This window comes from Aulostomus chinensis, chromosome 9, assembly GCF_037954235.1.
Source record: "Aulostomus chinensis isolate RoL2024-O1b breed Wild chromosome 9, RoL_Achi_v1.0, whole genome shotgun sequence".
Taxonomy (NCBI): Eukaryota; Metazoa; Chordata; class Actinopteri; order Syngnathiformes; family Aulostomidae; genus Aulostomus; species Aulostomus chinensis.
Window position 1 is genome coordinate 18,085,297 of NC_141328.1, and position 20,664 is coordinate 18,105,960.

A 20,664-nucleotide genomic window follows, 5' to 3' on the forward strand; every position below is an offset into this window, starting at 1 on the left:
AGCTAATGCCTGACAGCTAACATCTCCAAAACGACACATAACCTGTATCATCTGGTGTAATCCATGTCTTCTTTATTCAGCCGTATGGTCAGTAAGCCACAAACACTTTGGCTTTAATTACAACATGTGTGGTTTGGAGCTTAATCACTGTAGCACCACCAGCAGCTTTTAACTGAACCATCTCATTCACACATCACACTCATCCAGAAGAGTTACAGTTTGTTTTTAGTTCATGAATCATAGTGTTTGTGGGTCATTCAGCATACATCTAGATAAAGAAGACAATGATTTTCAAATAGTTTTGCTGTTTTTTTCTGTAGTTGGCGGCCATGGGTCGCCATTAGCTTCAAGCTAAATATATGTGGCTGGTTCTTTCTGCATTCTGGAGTCACATAGAAGTGATGCAGGAGATGAAAAAAAACATCTTTGTTAGCTCAAGACACCTATTTGTGAGTATTTGAAAGGCAAAATATTCCTGTTGTGGTCTACAACCTTTTCTGTCTTAAAAAGTTTTTATTGAAGCTTTTAACAGCCCAGGGGCACGTATATTTATTCATTTCTATATTTTTTCCGTGTTTGAAAAATGTGTCCGATTAATGTTTGTAGAACCACACACTCAACCGGCTCTGGTTGCCAGGCTTGAAATGTGAACAAACTCGCCAAAAAAAACAAAACCCCTCATACACTGGCACAAAAGTGAACACAATGAAAGTCTGTTCATAAAGCCTGTTTTATGGATTATTTTCCTACTTGGTTACCGCAGTGGCATCTGTCATCCTTTTCATTTTAATAAAAAGTACGCAGACTCATTTTGCCAGAATAACTGGCCGTCAGACTCCTTCCTTTTACCTTCTCGTAGTTAAAATAAGTGAGCAAAATATGAATAAGCGTTGTAAGAGGTGATGTAAGGGGCAGTGCCAACAGGGCTGTTTGAACTTCTGCTTCATCCGATACTGCCTGCTGACCTGGATAGAAAATGTCATTCCTTCATTTTTATATTCTCTTAGATATTTATGTGATATTTTCCAGCAATTAGTGTATGAATTCCAGAAAAAAATCTTTCTTTGGAGAAGTCACAGGGACCTTGACCTTTGACCTGAGCATGTACCTGAAACTGCAGCCTCTTGGTGAAGCTTCTAAATTTTTTTTTTTAATTAATAGGACTAAAAATATTCGTGAATAGATATGCGAAAACCTGGGGCAACATGGCTAGGAGGAAGAGTGACTACTTGTACTAATAGAAGGGTTGCTGGTTTGAATCTTGTATCCTTCAGTGACCGTGTCAAAGTGACCTTGATCAGAATCCTCAATTGCTGACGAGTAGGTGGGCACCTTGCAAGGAATTCTCCAGCATCAGTGCGAGTTAACTTTTGATCTCCAAAATAGTTCTTCATTCAGTCCCAGTGGACATTTGAGCCAAATCTGAAGAAATTCCCTCGAGCTTTTCCCAGAATATCACTTAAACGAAGAAAAAAAATGGGTCAGATATCGCATACGTGTGAGGTGTCCTTGACCTTTGACCAACCAAAATCATCTTACAGGCTAAGAGGATGTTTGTGCTAGATTTGCATGAACAAGAATAGGATGTACGGATGGACAACCAGAGCACAGCCAGTGGCTGATGCCTGTTTGGTGGCATACAAAGAGGCAAATGTGTCCAATGACTTTGTCTGATCTTCCTTTTTACATTCAAGAGCAAAGAAGTTGGAATCCAGATGCAGGATGAGTTGCTAAAAGTCACCACTGAACTGCAGACGGTGAGCAAGTGGTACAGTTGTCATAAATGTAACAAATGAAAACTAATGTTCACAGAAAGTCATGGTGCTGATGTGGAATGTGTGTCGTTTGAAGGCTCTGAAGACGTATAATCAGTACCACACAGACTGCCTGATCGCTGAGGGCAAACTGAAGGAAGCTGAGCGGTTGGAGGAGAGACACACCGGCAAATCAGCTGAGCTGGGCCTTGGCCAATCAGGAGGACAGAGGCGGAGTTCTGTCAAGAAGATGGAGAGATTAATGGAGAAGGTGAATGTGTGTCATGGTGTGTGTTTGCGTGTGTATCAGAAAGAGAACAAAGAGAGTGGCAGGAAGTCACACCATTTCCTGTCTGTAGAGTCTTTGTCTAAATACACATTCTCTATGTTTTTTTTATTGTCTCCTGACACTCAAATGTGTGTGTGCATGTGTGTGTGTGCGTGTGTGTGTGTGTTTGCAGCGGCATGGTAGAGTGCAGGAGACCCAGCTGAAGTGTACCAAGGCCCGCAATGACTATCTGCTGAATCTAGCAGCAGCCAATGCAGCCATGAACAAGTACTACCTGCAGGATGTCAGCACTCTCATTGATGTAAGAACAGACTGTTTTTGTCACGCGATTGTGTGTTTTGCGTGTATAGCAGACCGCCTGTTAGTTTTTGCTGCTGCCTGGTCTTTGCCCCCCCTCTGTCGATCCACCTTATCCAGTTTTCTCTGCCTCTCTCCAGTGCTGCGACCTCGGTTTCCATCTGTCTGTAGAGAGGGTGATGAAGTGCTTCCTGACCAGTAGGTGGCGCATCCAGAAGACAGAAGAAGCAGGGTTGAAACAGCTGGAGGCTGCTGTGACATCACTGGACCAGGGTGGAGACAGAGATGCATTGTTGCAGCAGCATGACTCCGCCTTCTGCCTTCCGTTCCGATTCAACTACCACCCGCATGAGGGAGACCAGGTGAAGTTACCGCACTTTTGCAAGAGATGTATGAAGAGAGATAAAGCTTAATGCAACACTTCACATTTTGAGGCAATCCATCATTTTCAAAGTCAGACAAATGATTCACTAATTCTGTTATTTTATCAAATGCATACCCAGATCTGGGTGTTACATTGGTGTTACATTGGTGCAGTGCTTAGCACTGTCCCCCCACAAGGTTCCGGGTTTGAGGCCCGGCCCAAACCTGGGGCTTTTCTGTGTGGAGTCTGCATGTTCTCCCTGTGCCTGCATGGGTTCTCTCTGGGTACTTCGGCTTCCTCCCACAGTCCAAAGACGTTCAAGTTAGGTTAATCAGTGACTCTCGATTGACCGTAGGTGTGGGTGTGAATGTGAATGGTTGTCGTCTGTCTATATGTGTTGGCCCTGCGATGGATTGGCGATCATTCCAGGGTGAACCCCGCTTCCCCCCCAACCTCTACCCCACCTCCCCATGACCCTTAACGGTTAAGCGGTGTAGAAAATGGATGGATGGATGGATGGATACCCAGGACTACTCTGACTGCCTCAGCCTCCGGTCCTTTTTTGCTCTCACAGCCTCCAAAGCCTGCAGTTCCTCTTGTTTATATTCTGGTTCAAATAGATCAGGATCAGGATCTTGGTCTGTCCAGAAATAATCCTCCTCATCCGCTTGTACAAAGTCAGCCATAATTAGTAGCAGCAGTCTTTGTTGTCTTATCTAAAATTTTTAAGTGGTTCTAAATATGTATCCGACGCTAACATAACAATATCTCTTTGGGAAATAAGCTTATTTCCCAAAACATTGGTGTGTTCCTTGTTATTGTATTTACGCTTCAAAAAATTCCAAAAGCTTTAAAAAGTTTAAATCTCATAAACTTATGTACCCCACTGACCTTTGTTTTTCTGCAGTCATCAAAATCCAGTGTAAGAATCCCATTGGCATTTTGGTTGAGAATCCATGCCGATGCTAACTTCTGGACTAAAAGTTCCAGTACCTTCAGCATTATTATCATTGACAGCATTTCAAACGTGACAGGCTCTTGCAGTGATATCTTACGCCTTGCTGGGTTTTTATTTGTATTTCAGGTGTGTGAGGTGAGTGCGGAGAGCCAGGTGAGGTACGAGCTGGAGACCAGATTCCAGCAGCTTCAGTCTCGTCTAGCTGCCGTTACACTAGAGACTGAGGAGGTTAGATCATCCGTCTGTCCGTTTATATGAATTAACGAATCCTGCCCTGGTTGTTCCGTGGTTGATTACCTAAACTAAAATTAATGGATGATAATCAATTCTTCCACTTTTTCAGGTCAGTAAAACGCTCAAAGCGACACTCACGGCCCTGCTGGATAGTATGTGTGACAGCGACTTTAACCCCTCCTCTGACGGGCCCAGCAGCCTATCGCACGAGCCTCCTGGAGGAAGCACCGCCCCAAAACTTACCCTCGCTAAGCGTCGAGCCAATCAGCAGGAGACAGAGACCTACTATTTTACAGTGAGTTCCTGCTGTGGATGATCACTCTTTGGATATTACATTGCATTAGGTGTTGCTGAGGCTCGTCAGCCCATTAGCCCACACAGCCTAGGTACTTTTGCTGTTGTAATATGGCGGATAAATTGTTATTGGCAATATTTCCCTGCTAAATAAACAAAAACGATCGCATTTTTGTTGAATAAAATTTTTCATACACTTCGTTTAGCTTCGCTTAGCCTAGCTTAGCTTAGCATAAACACTAGATCAAGAGGAAACCACTAGCACGACTTTGAGTATTGTTTAAACCTTTTTCCCAGAATAAAAATCTACATTAATTTTGGTCTATTTCTTTTAGAAAGTGAAGGAGTTCCTAACCAGCAGTTCTCTGACTTCTAAACTTCAAGCCAAACATGACCTTCTACAAGATGCCATACAGAAAGGTACTTGTGTGTTATTCGAAGGCCCTCAGTTCAAATCTGTGAAAAAGATGTCCGGTTTCACAAAAGTTTTCTGTCTTTCTTTCAGCTGAGGCTGTCAACACTGACCCTTCTAGGTAAACAGTGCCTACACGCCAGACAATAAGGGAGTATGACTGTAAGAGGCATAGAGAAATGGAGAGAGGAGAGAAGAGAACGATGCCAATCAGAGCGATTTTCTATTACATAGCAAGCTGATTTTTGAAGAACCTTGAGTGTTAATACCCACATGCACAACAGCACATGCATTTTATGTATTTCCCAGAATGCAATGTGCTCGCTCAGTTCGAGTTCGGAAGTCCAGACCTGTTTCCCAATTCTGCCACACACTCTTCACCACTGACATTCTGTCCTATATTCAGGTAATAATTCTAAACTCACGTAAGTTGTTTTTTGAAAACGCACACCCCTGTTTTCCACATCCTCTTTCTTTGCTTGCTGCGCCACTCCGCACTGCTGTTCAACCCACCAGGGGAAATTATTTGGAAAGTCCAGCGACATTGAGCCAGAAGAATTGGGAGGATAGTTGCAGCGCATGCACTCACTTACAGCCCCCGCCTCGTAGAGTTACTTCTGCCTTCATGTGTATGGTCATGCTTATGGCTTATTAATGGCTCTCTGTCCTTTCAATCCATTTCCCCCTTTTATCTCTTCCTCTCTTGTGAAAGGGATTAAAATGCGCTGGCCTCTTTGCTGGCTCCTCTCTCCACTCCTCTACCGAGTGTGTGTGTGTGTGTGCGTGTGCGTGTGCGTGTGTGTGTGTGCTTATGTATGCTTCGCCCCACTGCTTCTAAATCCTTATCCTCCTTATTTCTCACTCCCTCTTTTCTTATCGCTTCCTATTCTCTGTCTCTACTCTACTGTGCTTGGCTCGCTGCAGAAGAAGACGCAGAATGTCTCGGACACAGGTACCAAACCCCATCTGTGGCAGCTTATTTTACAATGAGCATGCTGAGTTCATGACCTCCGGGAGTTCTGGAGCTTTAGCGCCCTCAAAAGTTGTTAATATTGAAAAATTAAAAACGTAAACAAGTCGTTTGATATTCGGAAATAGGGAATCATATGAGATGGTGTGGACAATAAACATGACACCTCAACCTGTATACAGTTTGCTTAGCTTAGCATACTTTTGGTCTGGCCTGTGGCATAGATAGCTAAGTTATTTCAGCTGGACGTTCCATAGGTTGAATGGCTGTAGGATATTATGCCAGGTGAGGTCCGGGTCAGAACAGCATGTGATGGAAATGACAAGTTGATCTAGAATACTGACATCTTCTGATATTGATATATTGTTTTAATTTTGGCTTCTAATATTATTATATACCATCATTTTATCCATATATCTTAGATTTTATGTGGCTGTTCTCAACAAAATAATGTTTACATCCTGGCAACATGAAATTCTAGTATCTTTTGAAATTGATAATTGCTGGTTATTGACATCAGACCAACACTGGATTTTAATGTAAACCTGATTTTGATTTAAAGCCAAGATTTGGTGGATTTAGACCCCAAGTCCACTTTCTGTAGCTTAAATTGACAATTGGATATCTCTCTATAAAACACAACTTAAGTGCCAAATTAATGTGTCTTTGCTTAGTGTCATGTCACCCGTCATCATTCTTCTGTACTGTAGTTCTTTAAGCCAATCATAACGGCAGTGGGCGGTGCTTAACTCAGGATCTAGTGGCAGAGCACTTATATATCTATTACTGTATATATTTACTATTTATTTAAATACCCCAACAGTCTGTCTAAATTTACGATCCCTCTGGTTTTCAGAGGGTCGTCACTAGCTAGCTAGCTTGGAGTTTGTTGTTGTTTCACATATCCAGGGGGACTTTGAAAATGGCAGCACATAAAAAGCAGATGAGGCAGAGAACGCCAACTGAAATAGTCAGTAGATTTTCTAACCCTTGGCAAGAAAGGGAATATATTTCCTGAAATATTCTATTAAGGTGGCTACACACTCCCGGACAAACACTCAACCAACTCTACAGTTGGATCAGTGTGTCCATCTGTGTTTGTTGTTCCTTGTAGGACAGGCTCCAGGAGGATTTAGTCAAATCATGAGTATTTTTTTCTCTTGAGTCTAAGTTTCACTTTGTTTTTCACCTTATGATGACAAGACTTGACTTCAAATATTCCTATTTGGTTGAAAGTTTTCGAGAAAAAAGGAAAATACAGGTAACCCCCTGGGAAACTTTCACATTTTAGTCACAATTTATTTTATTGTGTTCATGACCAATGATAATTAATGAAATCTACATGAAGAAACCCAATATTACAGTAAATTTTTTTTAAAAAGTTTTCTTTATCAATAAATAAATGCAAAAAGAAACATTTTTGAAACTGTTTTTTGGTCTCTAGGGATTTGATTCGTGTATCAGGAATAGGTGTCAGATTAACAAATCTGACAAGGCAAAAGGAAAAAACGAGAAATCAATTGCAACCAATACGAATAAAAAAAAGAAGCCCAATAATTCAGCAACTGGAAAGGTTACAAAAATTAGGCTATGAGTACACGAAGGGTTAATCAGTAACAAGACACAGATGAAGAACATAATGGTATGTGGCATGTAATTAAAAAAACAGCAGGACAATGAAAAAAAGAGAGAAAGTGGAGTTAATACAAGGTAACAGAGGAGGCCAGAATTTCTAAATAAAGCAGGAAGTGACGAGAGAATTGTGAATCATTTACGGTCCATTCAGGAGCTGTGACAGCTCCAGCTCAAGCTGAGACCTTGATGGATGTTTTACCTGCAAATTGCATCGAGCCAAACAAAGAATTATGTCACTGTGTTACTGACTGAAGGTTATTCCGTTATTCCGTAGCTCTGTTTTCCTCTAATTTTACCTCGATTTGCATGTTTTCTCCTTCCATTTTCGGCTTCTGTATTATTCTTTCCCCCGTCTGTTTGAGAGTGTGTCTTTATTTTCTAATCATCTTTGTTCTCCAGAGCTCTGGCCAGCAGATTCCTGTGGTGGTTGAAAGCTGCATCCGTTTCATAAACCTTCACGGTGAGACAGTTTTTATGATATAGCCATAAACCACGCTGAGAGAGCTTTCAGCCAGAATGACTTGGTGGAAGTAATTATCTGTGCGCATGCGGTCGTGTGTGGAACATCAGCCATGATGAGTAAAATAAAAATGAGTGTGTATCTCTCTTTTTCTCTCAGGGCTCCACCATGAGGGAATATTCAGAGTCCCAGGGTCACAAAGGGAGGTTAACCTGATCAAAGATGCATTTGAGAGAGGTAGGCCTTTACCTCGTCTTAGAATAGACCGGGATGTCTCCGGTAGATGAGCCCGGCTCACTGAGCTTGCATCATATTTTCCTCTTACAGTGAGGATTGAAATAAACAAAGTGGATTATGTAAATCAAATTATGACAAAGTTTTTAACATGGCCCAGTTTCCAGAACAAAGTGTTGGAATAGTCCCTTTTTACAAAATATGGATATGTAATTTCAACATCTTTTTACCTAAAACACGTGATGGCTCTCAAGAGGTTAACTATGGTGATTTGGGTCCAATTCACTCATCTCAATAATGACAGAAGTCATCCTGATCTGATCAGATTAACTGCCCAAATTATCATGGAGTGTAAGGACATAATCTGAAAGCTATACTTCACCCAGAGAGAGCTTTTTTCCCTTTAGAATACTGTCAAATGGGTCTCTTGAGCTCACAAAGACTTTTTTTCCCATGTGACTGCAAAGGCTAACCACAAATATTAGCTGGCAGCTAATTGCGAATAATGGCTAACAACAGCAAAACTGTCCAAAAATGTCAGTTTACAAAATCAAGTACATTATCTGGTATAATCCATCATCTTCAATCATTGCAGGGGTTTGTAAATAGACATTTCTGGACACATTTACTGTTATTTTGTTGCTGTAGCTGTTGTTAGACTTCAGTCACTATTAGCCTCAAACTAATCCCCATAAACCAATTCTCCATTTAAATACACAATCTAGAGGAAACTGGGAAAATGTCAGGATGGTTTAGGAATGGTTTCTGTTTGAGTAGCTTTGACCGATCACGTTTGAGCGGGCCTCAGTTGCATCCACATAAACAGTCAGAGACGGCGCAAATAGGCCAAAATTTAAGGTCGGAAAAATGGCTGTCTTACGTTTTAACAAAAACATTGTAGTGGTTTTAAACTGTTAGCTAAGCGTAAACTGACTATTTTTGAAACAACCCGCTCGCATCCATTGAGTTACAAAACAATGCAAACATTTCAAGTTGTACACAGAATGTAAACAATGAACGGCAAACAGAGCAAGGAAGTCTTCGACCGGTTATCTGCTGGCTACACCGGAACCCACAAAATACTGGCCTTGTTTCTCGGGGCAAAGTGGTCAGACGTAGCTGATGGGTTCAGAGATTGCATTTTAGTTCTGTCTGTCTTTATATATCTACTTTTATATCTGTGTACTCATATTTGAGTTGGGGTTTTTTTGGACCCCAGACTTGTACATAAGCATTCAACCTCACACATCTGTTTTCCCACAGGAGATGATCCTCTGTCAGACAGTGAGTGTGATCTGGACTCTGTGGCTGGTGTGCTGAAGCTTTACTTCAGGGGCCTTGAGCCTCCTCTCTTCCCATACGACAGCTACTCACAGCTGCTGGAGTGTGTCCGTAAGACCCCGTTATATAACCTCCGTGGTGTTTTGAGTGCGTCTGTTTTTTAAATATTGTTTGTGCATCGGTTTCACTTGGGTTTACAAGTCCGCCTTCAGTTTTTATGTACATTTTGTTTAGTGTTTAGCCGCTTGATCCAGCACGGCTGCAGTCGTACACATGCTGGCTGTATTACCACTTCCCTTATGCTCCGGAGAGTCACTTGTTTAGAAGATCCTCCTCTTCAAATATTTACTGTACTGTTGTTGCAAGGTGGTGCAACAACAGTACACGGTGTATTCCTTATGCTAGTTGCAATATACACTGTTCTTTTTTTTCTTTTTTCTAAAACTGAAACTCATAATCTGCACTGCTCTCTTAGATCAGGAGCCTTGGTGACTCCCCATAAATACCTATAAATGTGTACCCCAGAGGGCTAATAAATCAAATTAGACACTTCATTTGTTAGCAGCCTGATTTTGTGAGACATTACATCAGTAGAATATAGGATGGAGGTTCTGTATATCATGGAAGAATCCATTACATTTTGGGGTAGATGCATTTCACGGAGCATCAAATTACATCATGTACTTTGGGTTTGGAAAAAGTCGTCTTGGTGGAGGTGTATACTGTACTCTGTGGGTCTCATTTATGAAATATTCTTTTGCACAAATTTGGGTTTATGTTAAAGCAATACTTCACCCAAAAAGTATTTTTTGTCTTTCAAATATTTACAAACAGTTGTCTTGAGCGAACAAAGACTCAATTTCCTTCCTGCATCACTTCTTTGTGACTCAGAAATGCTCAGCTGCTGTTTAGCTTGAAGCTAATGGTGACTGGATGCTACAGCAACAAAATGTACACACACAAAAATGTCAATCTGACTGTTTTCTAACTTGATCTAAATAGGAATTTGAGCTTAAAAAAAATATTAGAAGGTGGACTCAAATGTGGACGTACAGTGTTGTTCTGGTGCTGTAGCTGTTAGCTGTCAGTCGCCATTAGCTTCAGGCTAAATACACATTTTCGCATTCTGCTATTGCAAAGATGTCCATCCATCCATTTTCTTCCACTTACTCCTGTTAAGGGTTGTGGGGGGCTGGAGCCTATCCCAGCAGCTGTGGATGAGAGGTGAGGTTCACCCTGGACAGGTCACCAGTCCATCACAGGGCCAACACACGGAGACAGACAACCATTCACACTCACAGTCACACCTACGGTCAATTTAGAGTATTAATCAGCCTCGTCCCCTCTTGATGTCTTTGGACTGTGGGAGGAAGCTGGAGTACCAGAGAGTACCCACACAGGAACAGGGAGAACATGGAGACTCACACAGAAAGATCCTGTGCTGGAGCCGGGACTTCTTGCTGTGCTAACCACTGCACCACCATGCCTGCTAAGATATAAAAAAAAAAAAAGGAAAAAGAAGTATTTTTGACCTCAAGAAACATTTATAAGTACTTGAAAAGTTAAAAAAAAAGCCTTTTGGTTGAAATATCATTTTAATGTTTATCTTGTGAGGTTTCATCTGATGCAGTGGTCAGCACTGTCGCCTCACAGCCAGAAGGTTCTGGGTTGAAGCCCCGGCTCCAGCTCAGGGTCTCTCTGTGTGAGTCTCCATGTTCTCCCTGTTCCTGTGTGGGTTCTCTCTGGTACTCCAGCTTCTTCCCACAGTCCAAAGACATCAAGAGAGGACGAGGCTGATTGATACTCTAAATTGACCGTAGGTGTGACTGTGAGTGTGAATGGTTGTCTGTCTCTATGTGTTGGCCCTGTGATGGACTGGTGACCTGTCCAGGGTGAACCCCGCCTCTCCCCCGAAAGCTGCTGGGATAGGCTCCAGCCCCCCCCCCACGACCCTTAACAGGATAAGCGGTAGAAAATGGATGGTTGGATGGTTTCATCTTGGTTCATTTTCTTTTCCCTTGTGATCAGAAATTGAGGGGGTGACAGAGAAAGCTGCCCAGATTAAAGCAATTGTCTCCACCTTCCCGCGGCCTCTTCTCATTGTGATGCGTTACCTTTTCGCCTTCCTCAATCAGTAAGCTACTGTAGGATTCATATCACTGAATTATCTGCCATTTTTATTGAATATCATATCCATGTTATAAAAGAATATCATAATTTCACTTTGTCTGTTCTCAGTGTGTCTCAGTACAGCGATGAGAATATGATGCAGCCCTACAACCTTGCTGTTTGCTTCGGTCCGAGCCTACTGAGGGGAATTGACTCAGATGATGCCGTTGCTAGGCAGCCACAGGTCAACGACCTTGTCAAAACCATGATCCTCCAACATGACATCATCTTCCCCGGCCAATCAGAATTGCCCGGCCCGGTCTATGAGAAACACATGACTCTTGAGCAGGAATACTGGTGAGAGACACAAAAAATGCAAAATTAAATTGCGTGTTTTAATGAACAGTCAAAAGTTGGATCCAGTGTTTCCTTTACTAAAGGAGCTAATGCAGGATGCATTGAAGCTTCAGTCATTTAAAGAATCTGAACTGCATTTACTGCATTTCTCTCTGTTACTAACCTTGCTGAGCAAAACAAACTATTCAAACTCACCCTCTCATGCTGAGTGCGTCACATGTAAACTATATGCACTGAGCTATTCACAAAAGAGCTAAATTAGCACTAGCATTAGCTTGCTGCTACCACAGTGTTAGAAACCTTCCTAAGCCAAACAAATTATTAAAATAACCCCCTTTACTTAGTAAATCATATGTAAACTTATTCCTACATTATTTTCTTTTAAAGTTATGTTAGTCTTAAAGTTTTACTGCCATAATTCATAGTTAGCAAAATTCTAATACACACGAACAAGGTTGTAGATGTTACGAGTAAGAGCGACGCTACCATTAGCTTGCTGCTACCAGCTCATACTCAATTTTGTATCCTTTTTTAAAATTTTGAAGCCAGACCAACACATTATACACACACACATACAAAATACAATTTGAATCATACTTTAGGTATATTTATTAATGTGATGTATCAAATTTGATAATATTCTCTATTGTAAATTTGTCAGATAGATACATTTTGTCCCCTTGAATATTCACATTTATTTTGTGATTATCATTTTCTTATCTCAACTTTCAGCAGGGGAAGGGTAAAAATTTGATTTGCCGATGAAGAATATTTGAACAAGGGGGAGTAGTGTCATTATTTTCCCACGTCAAGAACTTCACTGCTCTACTACATTCTGTCCCTTTTAGGGCTCCATACTCTACTCTTCTTTTGTTCACATTAAAACACTTTGTCTTTCTTCTTAACAACTGTGCTCAGATGACTTGTAGTGAAGGAATGACTCGCAACAGCTTCACTTTGCTCCTGAGATTTGCTTGTAATGTCAGAATTTCAGACCAAATCTGAGATGGTTCCAAGTTTGCGGAGCAGCTTCCTTTTTTTTTTTTCCCATGGCTTATCCTCTTGAAACTGAATTTGATGCAATGCCAAAGACATTTCTGTGCAGCTTGCGATGCTTTGTGCAGAGACCGCTTAATACTATTAAGCTGATTGCTTACTAAAATTGAACACAAGCCCCAAGCCGATCAACCGTGTCCATGGCAACCTCCAAGATCCACAAGTCAACTCTTGAGGAATTTAATAAAACTGACAACATCTACATAAAACTGACATAACATCTATTTATTTGACAATTTAATGAGTGTTGTTGTTATTTAGGCTCCTGTTGTCTGTAGAACACATTGCAGTTTAAAGTTCATTTGAGGAACTGGCAGCTGTATTAATTTAAATTGTCTTTGCAAAGTGAAGCATCACATGATGACAGTCTGTGATGTGAAAGACGACCATATGTTGAGGAGCTGCCTTCATTTACTTTGTTTTGTTTTTTTTGCAGTGAACCAATCACAGAGGAGGGAGATGGAGAGACTGAACATCTGCCCAGCGAGGACGGTGAGTACAGGGCTCGCACTCAGACACGACATAAGAATTTTGGATTCATTGAATTCTACTCTGTTACTCTGATGTGTCTTTACAGAGTGGGAGGCAGTGGCAATGTTTGACTACGTGGCGAGATCTCCGGCAGAGCTGTCATTTAAGCAGGGAGAGCTTCTCATCCTCCACAGCAAGGCGTCCTGTGATTGGTGGAGAGGTGAAATGGGTGGAGTTAAAGGTCTCATCCCTCATAAATACATCAGTGTGCTGGAAGGGTGAGTGAAAATTTCAAATTGATTACAATTTAGCATTGAAGAGGATTTTTTTTCAGGGGGGGGGGGGGCAGTTATAAAATATTTACAAAGGCAGCATTTCACCAGCAGTGTTTTCTGTAACCATGCAGAATTTTACATACACCAAAAAGCTCTAGCACCGACAAAGAAAGGGGAAAACCCCAAAAAAAACAAATACAGAATACAGTCTCACGATTTGTGCTTTTATTGGATGTATTACAAGAAAGTTAGCTGCAAAGATCTGTATCGCCCTCATATCTGTCTGCTGCAGCAGGGTTAGAGCTGAGACTAGAAGCAGCAGGACCGTCTCTGCTGAAAAGATAGCAACCAACTCCTCTGAAGCTCGTTCAATATGTTTTGATTAGGGATCTTAAGAAGGGCTGGGAGGAGATTTTCTTTTAACCTTTGGACAGACAAATGTTAGCCGTTTCCCCGAGCTTCTAGTGTTTACATTACAATAACTATCCTGGCTAACCCTTTAAAATGCCTTTCAAGTACTCACAAATAGGTGTCTTGAGTTCGCAAAGATGCCCCCCCCCCCCAACCCATCGCATTTTTGTGACTCCACAATGCAGGAAGAGCCAGCGACATAGTTTTAGCTTGAAGCTAATGGTGACAGAGCGCTAATCAGATCAAGTAGGAAACAGATCAGAAATATCTCATTTTGGCCACAATTGTTACATAAAATATAGAGTATTTTGAGTTGAGATCAATTTGTCCTTTGATGGATTTGGATGTAGAATCCAAATACTGCATCTTTGTATGCTTCAACCTCCTGCAATAATGGGGGTTGGTAGTAATTTGCACCTTTACGGCAAAAAAAATTGGGAACCAAAGAAAAGTAACACCTATAGTCGGGTGCTGTCACTATGATGAATGTCACCAGTGTAATGCCGGTTGGTTAATTGCATTGTAACTGCATCGTAATTTAGGTGTCCTATTATTTTTGCCTTATTTGATAGGGTTTTGAAAAAGATTTCATGTAAACAAAATAGTCACATTTAATTTCCCTTTGCCTCTGCTCCTGCCCCTGTAATCTGTAATCCCTTATTTAAACGTGTACTGGTTCATCTTTCTGTTGTGAAATGTAATGCTTAATATATCTCTCCATCTTCTCCTCCCTCAGGTCAGAGCGAGGGAAAAGAGAAGAAGGAGGAGGAGGAGGAGGAGGCAGCACTGGAAATCTGACAGCAGAAGATTCACAGACGGAGAACACAACTCGGTAGTTACACGCTGCAGTACATGAACACATTCACATTCTGGTAATGGACATAGACAGCAAAATACACAGACGTGACTACACGGAACACAAAGTCCTAAAGTTTCTGGGTACGTCTCGACAGGATGCGGGTGAATAGCGACAGTGCTTCATTGCCAGGGAGACAAAGAGGAAGTGAAGGGAGCCCCAGTCGAAAGCCGCCAACTTCTCCAGCCACACGCCACCTGCCAGTGTAAGACTGAGACACATCCATGTGTTGGAAATAGTATGAAACACCTTTGAGTCACCTTCAGAGAGATTTATAGCCTCTTGTCATGATATGACATTCGGTATAACTGGAGGGACATAATAGATAACGCAACATCAAAATTCATTAAACTGGCCATGATCACTATTTCTGTGCAAACAGTGTACAGGTACAAATCGTGTGTGTGTGTGTGTGAAAAGGGTTGGTTGTAGTTTCTGTAGTTCATCTTAATTTAAGCCTCTTTCAGTTTATTGTTTTGGTTTAGAAAGTCTGAAACGTCACTGTTTTGAGTCGCTTCCCATCTGCATTGTTTTCAGATGCAACTATAACTTCTATGAGCCCTCTGTATGACCTGTTAGCAACTAGCACAAACACTAAAGCGATACTTCATCCAAAAAGCGCATACAGTATAATATAGCATTTAGCAAATAAACAGAAAATTTCCTTCAGGAGACATAGTTGAGCTAGAAGAGAATAAATATCGGACGTTCATTAGGCTGATAGAAAAACAACCGCATATTAATGATTATTTAAATTTGAACACTTTCACCGCATCTGATGGATGTGTAAGTAAGGCCACGTTTGCAAACATTTGCCACATCAATTCACGTGGTGGTACCATGACAGTTTGTGAAACTTGAAGTGAAATCCTTGCTGGCTGGTTCATCTTCATTTTGTTGACTTTTACTTCTCTTTAAGGGCTCAGGAGCGAAGACACACTTTGGATACTGTGAGACAGGGTGGCTTCAGACCCACAGACAGACCTCCCTTTGGTCAGCCTGAAAGAGCAGCAATTGATAAGGTTGGTGGTTGATGCGATTAGCACGTCATATCAAGGCCGACTTATTTAGAATCAAGCAATCAATCAATACTCAGTCAAATTTGTCAACGCTGTCGTAGGCACTGGATACCTATGACTCTCACAGACTCTTTTCTTAAAAAAAGTTGAACTACAAACTCAACCCCTCTGTGTTAAAACAGCCTTCAAACATTGTTCAGTCTACGTTGGGTCTGAAAAGCTGGCTCGAGCAGAATATTTGAAATATCAACACACACGCATACACACACAGACACTGTCTCCATGTTACCTTCTACAGTACTGTTTGTTTCCTCTGTTTTCCTACGCGTTTGTGACATTGAACGTGACACTCTGTAAGGAAAAAATAAATCAGACAGACGACTCGTCCACATGCGATGAGAAAGGACTCAATCAGCTTTCTGGAGGGTTTATCCAGATTTGAAAAACCTGCATGCTCATGGGTATGTGCAGTGGGAAAACAGTTCCTCCACAAACGGGCTGAGATCACCTCTATCTCAGTCCTGTTTATAAGCTCCATACCTGAGTGTGATTTCTGGTTTCGCACCTGTTCCGAAGGCCCACACCAACAAGGATAGTGCACCAGAATTCAAACTAATTGGAGGAAACAAGGCAGAACAAGTCAAACACATCATTCATAATTATAAAGATGTGTTTTTCACTATTTTTGGCTGATCCAAACAAGCTTATGCTTAATATTTCCCACCTCAGACCAATAGAGGGCAACATATTACCAAAAGCCAAGGTTTCCACTTTTATCGTGAGACACAAGGAAATGCCAGCTTCTCAGGCTGCGTCCGAATTGCCAAGTGGCAACCTACGTCCTACTGCTACGACCTACCGCTACAGCCTACTTCTACAACCTAAACACGGTACCATTTGGACACCCTAGAAGATTGGTGGTGAAGCACGACCTCTGCTGGCAGAGCACAGATACTGCAAATAGGTAGACAGCACCAACGAAAGCCCCACCTGCTGGCCTGACTGTCGTTCTGCACTCCACTCTGAACGCACCTTTCAATCATTCTCTATTATGAAGCACATTAACGCACCTGTAAAGGTGTGTACACACCGTGTCCTGTTTGGTGTGAACGCACCTTTAGTCATCAACAATGACTATAAACGTTTGTGTTGCATAAGAATGGGAGACTGTTGGTGGTGCAAACTTGGCTTGCGCGTCCACAAGTTTTTAGGGGACGAAGAAGAAGTCCGCGGTGCATTGTGGGCCATAGGTTGCTCCGTAGGATGCACCTGAACCGACCTACAATGTGGGCGTGTTTAGGCTGGAATTTAGGTTGCGAAGTAGGTCGCTACTCGCGCCAGTTGTGGTTTCGGACAGCCTACGACCGACTTGTGACCTACGATCCGACCTACTTGGCAATTCGGACGCAGCGTCAGTGTGGCATTCCAAAACATGTCAGCCCAGCAATAGTCTGTTCCCGTGTATTGCTTTGCTGTCAGCAACAACTCTTGGCGAGGAATTCTTAAAGCCATGCTTCACCTAAAAAGTTTCATGTTTATGTTTCATTTTATTTACTCACAAATTGCTGTCTTGAGCTCACAAGGATATTTTACCCTCCTGTATCACTTTTCCAGACCCCAGAATGTAGAAAGAACTAGCAAGGTGTATTTAGATTGAAGCTAATGGCGACTGATGGCTAACCACAGCAAAACTGTTTGTGAGTTTAGCAGTGATTTATGTTAGCCCTGAGTGCTAAGCTGGCACAGCCAGTCAAACCAGATGATTGGTCTCTGTAGTGGTGGCGCTGGTTTGTTTTGACTATGTGCTTGAAAGTTTGTAAAGTTATGTTTTTTGACAATGTTGCAGTTATTTGTGTTTGTTGCTATGACGCTTCACCTTCAGACAAAATATACGTGGCTGGCACTTTCTGCGTTCCGGAAAAGTGAAACAGCAGTGGAAGAAAAACATCTCTGTTAGTTCACGAAGGTTGCGAATCCTTTAAATGCAAAATACATTTTCATGAGTGAAGTACGGCTTTATCATTAATAACAATCAGATGGAAGAATTTGCATTCACTGTTAATTTTGATGCTTCGTCATCTCTGTTTTCACTCTCACCCTCTCACTTTGTTAGGAGATGATCAGTCGACAGATGAACTCTGTCTTCAGGGAGCTCCTGTCTCGCCAGCCTCCCATGCAACCGTCCTCCCTCGCCCCCACCACAGCGACCGCTGCTGCCCCTGTTGCTCCCTCTTCTTCCTCCTCTTCCTCTCTCCCTCAGGCGGCCCCTGCTGCCAAAAAAGTGGGGTTCGGCATCAGAGGACGAGCCCTTTTCAGACCGGTGGACTAACATAGGAGGAATGGATGAGTGAAATGATTGATTTATTGTTTGAGGATGAAGATTTTTCTGATCTTGCATTTGGTGAAAATGTTGATTTATTTTTATGATACGTATAATATTTACATCTCTGCCATCTCATAGTGCCACTAGTCTCTGTGCAGTATTACAGTATGTCTGGTGTTTGTTCTCCAATGTTTTGTTTTATTTCCAAGTTCTAGTCTCTTTTTTTGTTCTTCAGGCTTTTGCAAATTTATGGAGAATCAGGGATGTGACATCTTCAGCGATGTCAATGGATGGACTTTTTTTTTTTAAGTCTTGCCATTAAACCTACATCAAAAGCTACACAAGACTTAAGCTGCCCCCTAGTGGCAGGTCTGAGATCAGCTCACCTCTAGCAGTGTTTATTTTAAACAATAAGACTGATCTGGGGCCTGTGTCTAGGCGTGCCTTCACATTGTTTACTCTTCATACTTAATTCACTTGAAAAAAAAAAAACCTGCATAGTGTGTGATTATTGTGATACAGGACAATGTTAGCGGGAAAAAAAGTAAGGTCCGTATTTTCTAGCAGCACACACTCAACACATTCCCCTTCATATGTGATACATGGCCTGATGCACAGGCCAGAACTCAGGGCTTTTGGAGAGTTGGAGGACGGTTCAGATTCGGCTTCAAAAGGAAGAAGTTTCACTCAGGGCTTTGGTTTACTTACTGTTCATTTGGAGACGGTGCCAGAGCCTCAAGAGCCAGAGCGGCCCCCTGTGCCAGAGAAGACCCCCTTCGTCTGGTTTAAACTGTGAAAGCAGCAGCGATGTTTTTGAGCCACAACCTTATCTCATACATCCAGATACATATCCCCCTTGACGACATCAAGAACTATCCACAGGTCCCGCTAAAATGTGTTTTTCAAGATTTATGCAGCGAGGCGTACAATGTTAATTACTTTGAATGTTTTTACATGTATGGCATCTCCTTTCTGTCGTAATTTCAGTACTGGAAACATAGAAGTAGAACTGTGTCTTTTTTTTCCCCGTTTTCTTTTTTAAAATTTTGCTTCTATGAGTAAAACACCCTGTTATTCTGGATCACTGTTTGATGATGTCACTCAATTTACTGTGTCAAATTCTATATGTGGTTTAAAAAAAACAACAACAACAACAACAACGATGTGTGAATACAATAAAGTGATGAATGATAACAAGGTTGCCTGTGTATTCCAAGTGCATTCAATAGTTGTAAACCAGGGTTGGACCTACAGAGGGGATCATGGAACTTGCCCTCCTGGCCTCTCAGCTCTTAAACTTGTAAAATAATCCAATCCCCATGTTGTCTCTAAAGTATGCAGAGCAATGGAAAACTTTCACAGTGCAATTCTATCCTAGTTAGTCTGCAGTCTTTTGAACTGGATTCAATCATGAGAGCATGCTCATTAAAATAGCCAAAAGTTGAGTTGAGTTATATTTTATGTCATCACTAAAAGGGATTTGAATCAGACTGTTTATATCCCTTACACACTGGACAAATCCCCTCTGGCATCTGGCTTTTAATGGCTTTATTGTATTGTGCCTTTAAAGCGATACTTTACCCATAAAGTATATTTTGCCTTTCAAATACTCACAAATAGGTGTCTTGAGCTCAAAAAGATGTTTTTTTTTTCCCCCTCCCGCTTTACGTCTTTGTGAGTCCAGAATGTAGAACGAGCCAGACTGTATCAACAGCTTGAAGCTTATAGGCTACGATGGCCTAAACTAAAACCAGCTCCACGAACAAAGCAACAGAAAAACTGACCAAAAATGTGACTTTGCAAACTCTCAAAGGCATCCTTCAATACATTCCACTTTTTTTAGTCACCCTTTACGCTCAGTAATCCGCAAACACTTTAAACTACAAAAGAAAATGACCATAAACCTCGGTTTTCAGTGCTTTACGTCATGGTGATGCTGGACATGACCAGCTGGAGCATTCAGTTGAACCAACTTGCTCTTGCTTCTTCACAGTTTATGTGCTCGATTGGTCAAATATTGCTCGTTTACTGTGCCTAGTTGTGGTATGGAGTGATTTCATTTGTTAAAAGAACTGGATTTTGGAGGAAAAACGCACTTGAATGTGGTACAATCAATCAGCTGGGGTGCGCCCTCACAGGGGGAAGAGATTGGGAAAAAGGAGGGGGAGAAGGAACAGAGGAGACAGAATGAGAGGGGACAGAAACAGGAAGTGATGAGGAGAAAGATAAACCTATTCCTGTATATTGATCCCTGTTCATATACATCCCAGGACAGTAACATAGGTATCGTTGTTATCAAGAAAAGGTGTGACTATTATCGAAGGAAAACCCACCTCCTACCATCACAACCCCACACCAGTGCTCATATACACACATCTGATGCAAGTTCTCAGCTGCCTGTCTCAAAAAAGTTATCAACCCTTCTCAACTCAAGTGTGTGTTTCTTTGTCTCAGCTGGTCCGTCAAAACCCCCCATGCTGTAATGAGATCTTTTAGACCCTTCCACTCCTCCTAAAATAACCCCCCACACACACACCAGGAATAAGAGGAACTGTACTACATTAGCACTTCTGCCCCTCTTGTGTGTGTGTATGTGTATGTGTGT

General features: G+C 41.8%; 1 protein-coding gene across 2 annotated transcripts in view; it reads left to right on the forward strand.

Moving 5' to 3' along the window:
* The window catches only part of arhgap4b (Rho GTPase activating protein 4b), a 34,498-nt gene extending 15,250 nt beyond the window's left edge, over positions 1-19,248 (forward strand). Inside the window, exons 5-24 of one of the 2 annotated variants that reach the window (XM_086214056.1) lie at positions 1,695-1,757; positions 1,852-2,025; positions 2,216-2,344; positions 2,481-2,702; positions 3,789-3,890; positions 4,006-4,191; positions 4,526-4,610; positions 4,696-4,723; positions 4,912-5,008; positions 7,607-7,667; positions 7,827-7,904; positions 9,165-9,293; positions 11,211-11,316; positions 11,421-11,648; positions 13,141-13,196; positions 13,282-13,453; positions 14,598-14,693; positions 14,815-14,922; positions 15,637-15,739; positions 17,850-19,248. In XM_086214056.1, the coding sequence (XP_086070182.1) occupies positions 1,695-1,757; positions 1,852-2,025; positions 2,216-2,344; positions 2,481-2,702; positions 3,789-3,890; positions 4,006-4,191; positions 4,526-4,610; positions 4,696-4,723; positions 4,912-5,008; positions 7,607-7,667; positions 7,827-7,904; positions 9,165-9,293; positions 11,211-11,316; positions 11,421-11,648; positions 13,141-13,196; positions 13,282-13,453; positions 14,598-14,693; positions 14,815-14,922; positions 15,637-15,739; positions 17,850-18,065 (2,439 nt within the window). In that variant the 3' untranslated portion in view covers positions 18,066-19,248. Of the gene's footprint in view, positions 1-1,694; positions 1,758-1,851; positions 2,026-2,215; positions 2,345-2,480; positions 2,703-3,788; positions 3,891-4,005; positions 4,192-4,525; positions 4,611-4,695; positions 4,724-4,911; positions 5,009-5,526; positions 5,555-7,606; positions 7,668-7,826; positions 7,905-9,164; positions 9,294-11,210; positions 11,317-11,420; positions 11,649-13,140; positions 13,197-13,281; positions 13,454-14,597; positions 14,694-14,814; positions 14,923-15,636; positions 15,740-17,849 lie in introns of both variants that reach the window. The other variant, XM_086214057.1, reaches the window with a different exon arrangement.
* The last annotated feature ends 1,416 nt before the right edge of the window (positions 19,249-20,664 follow it).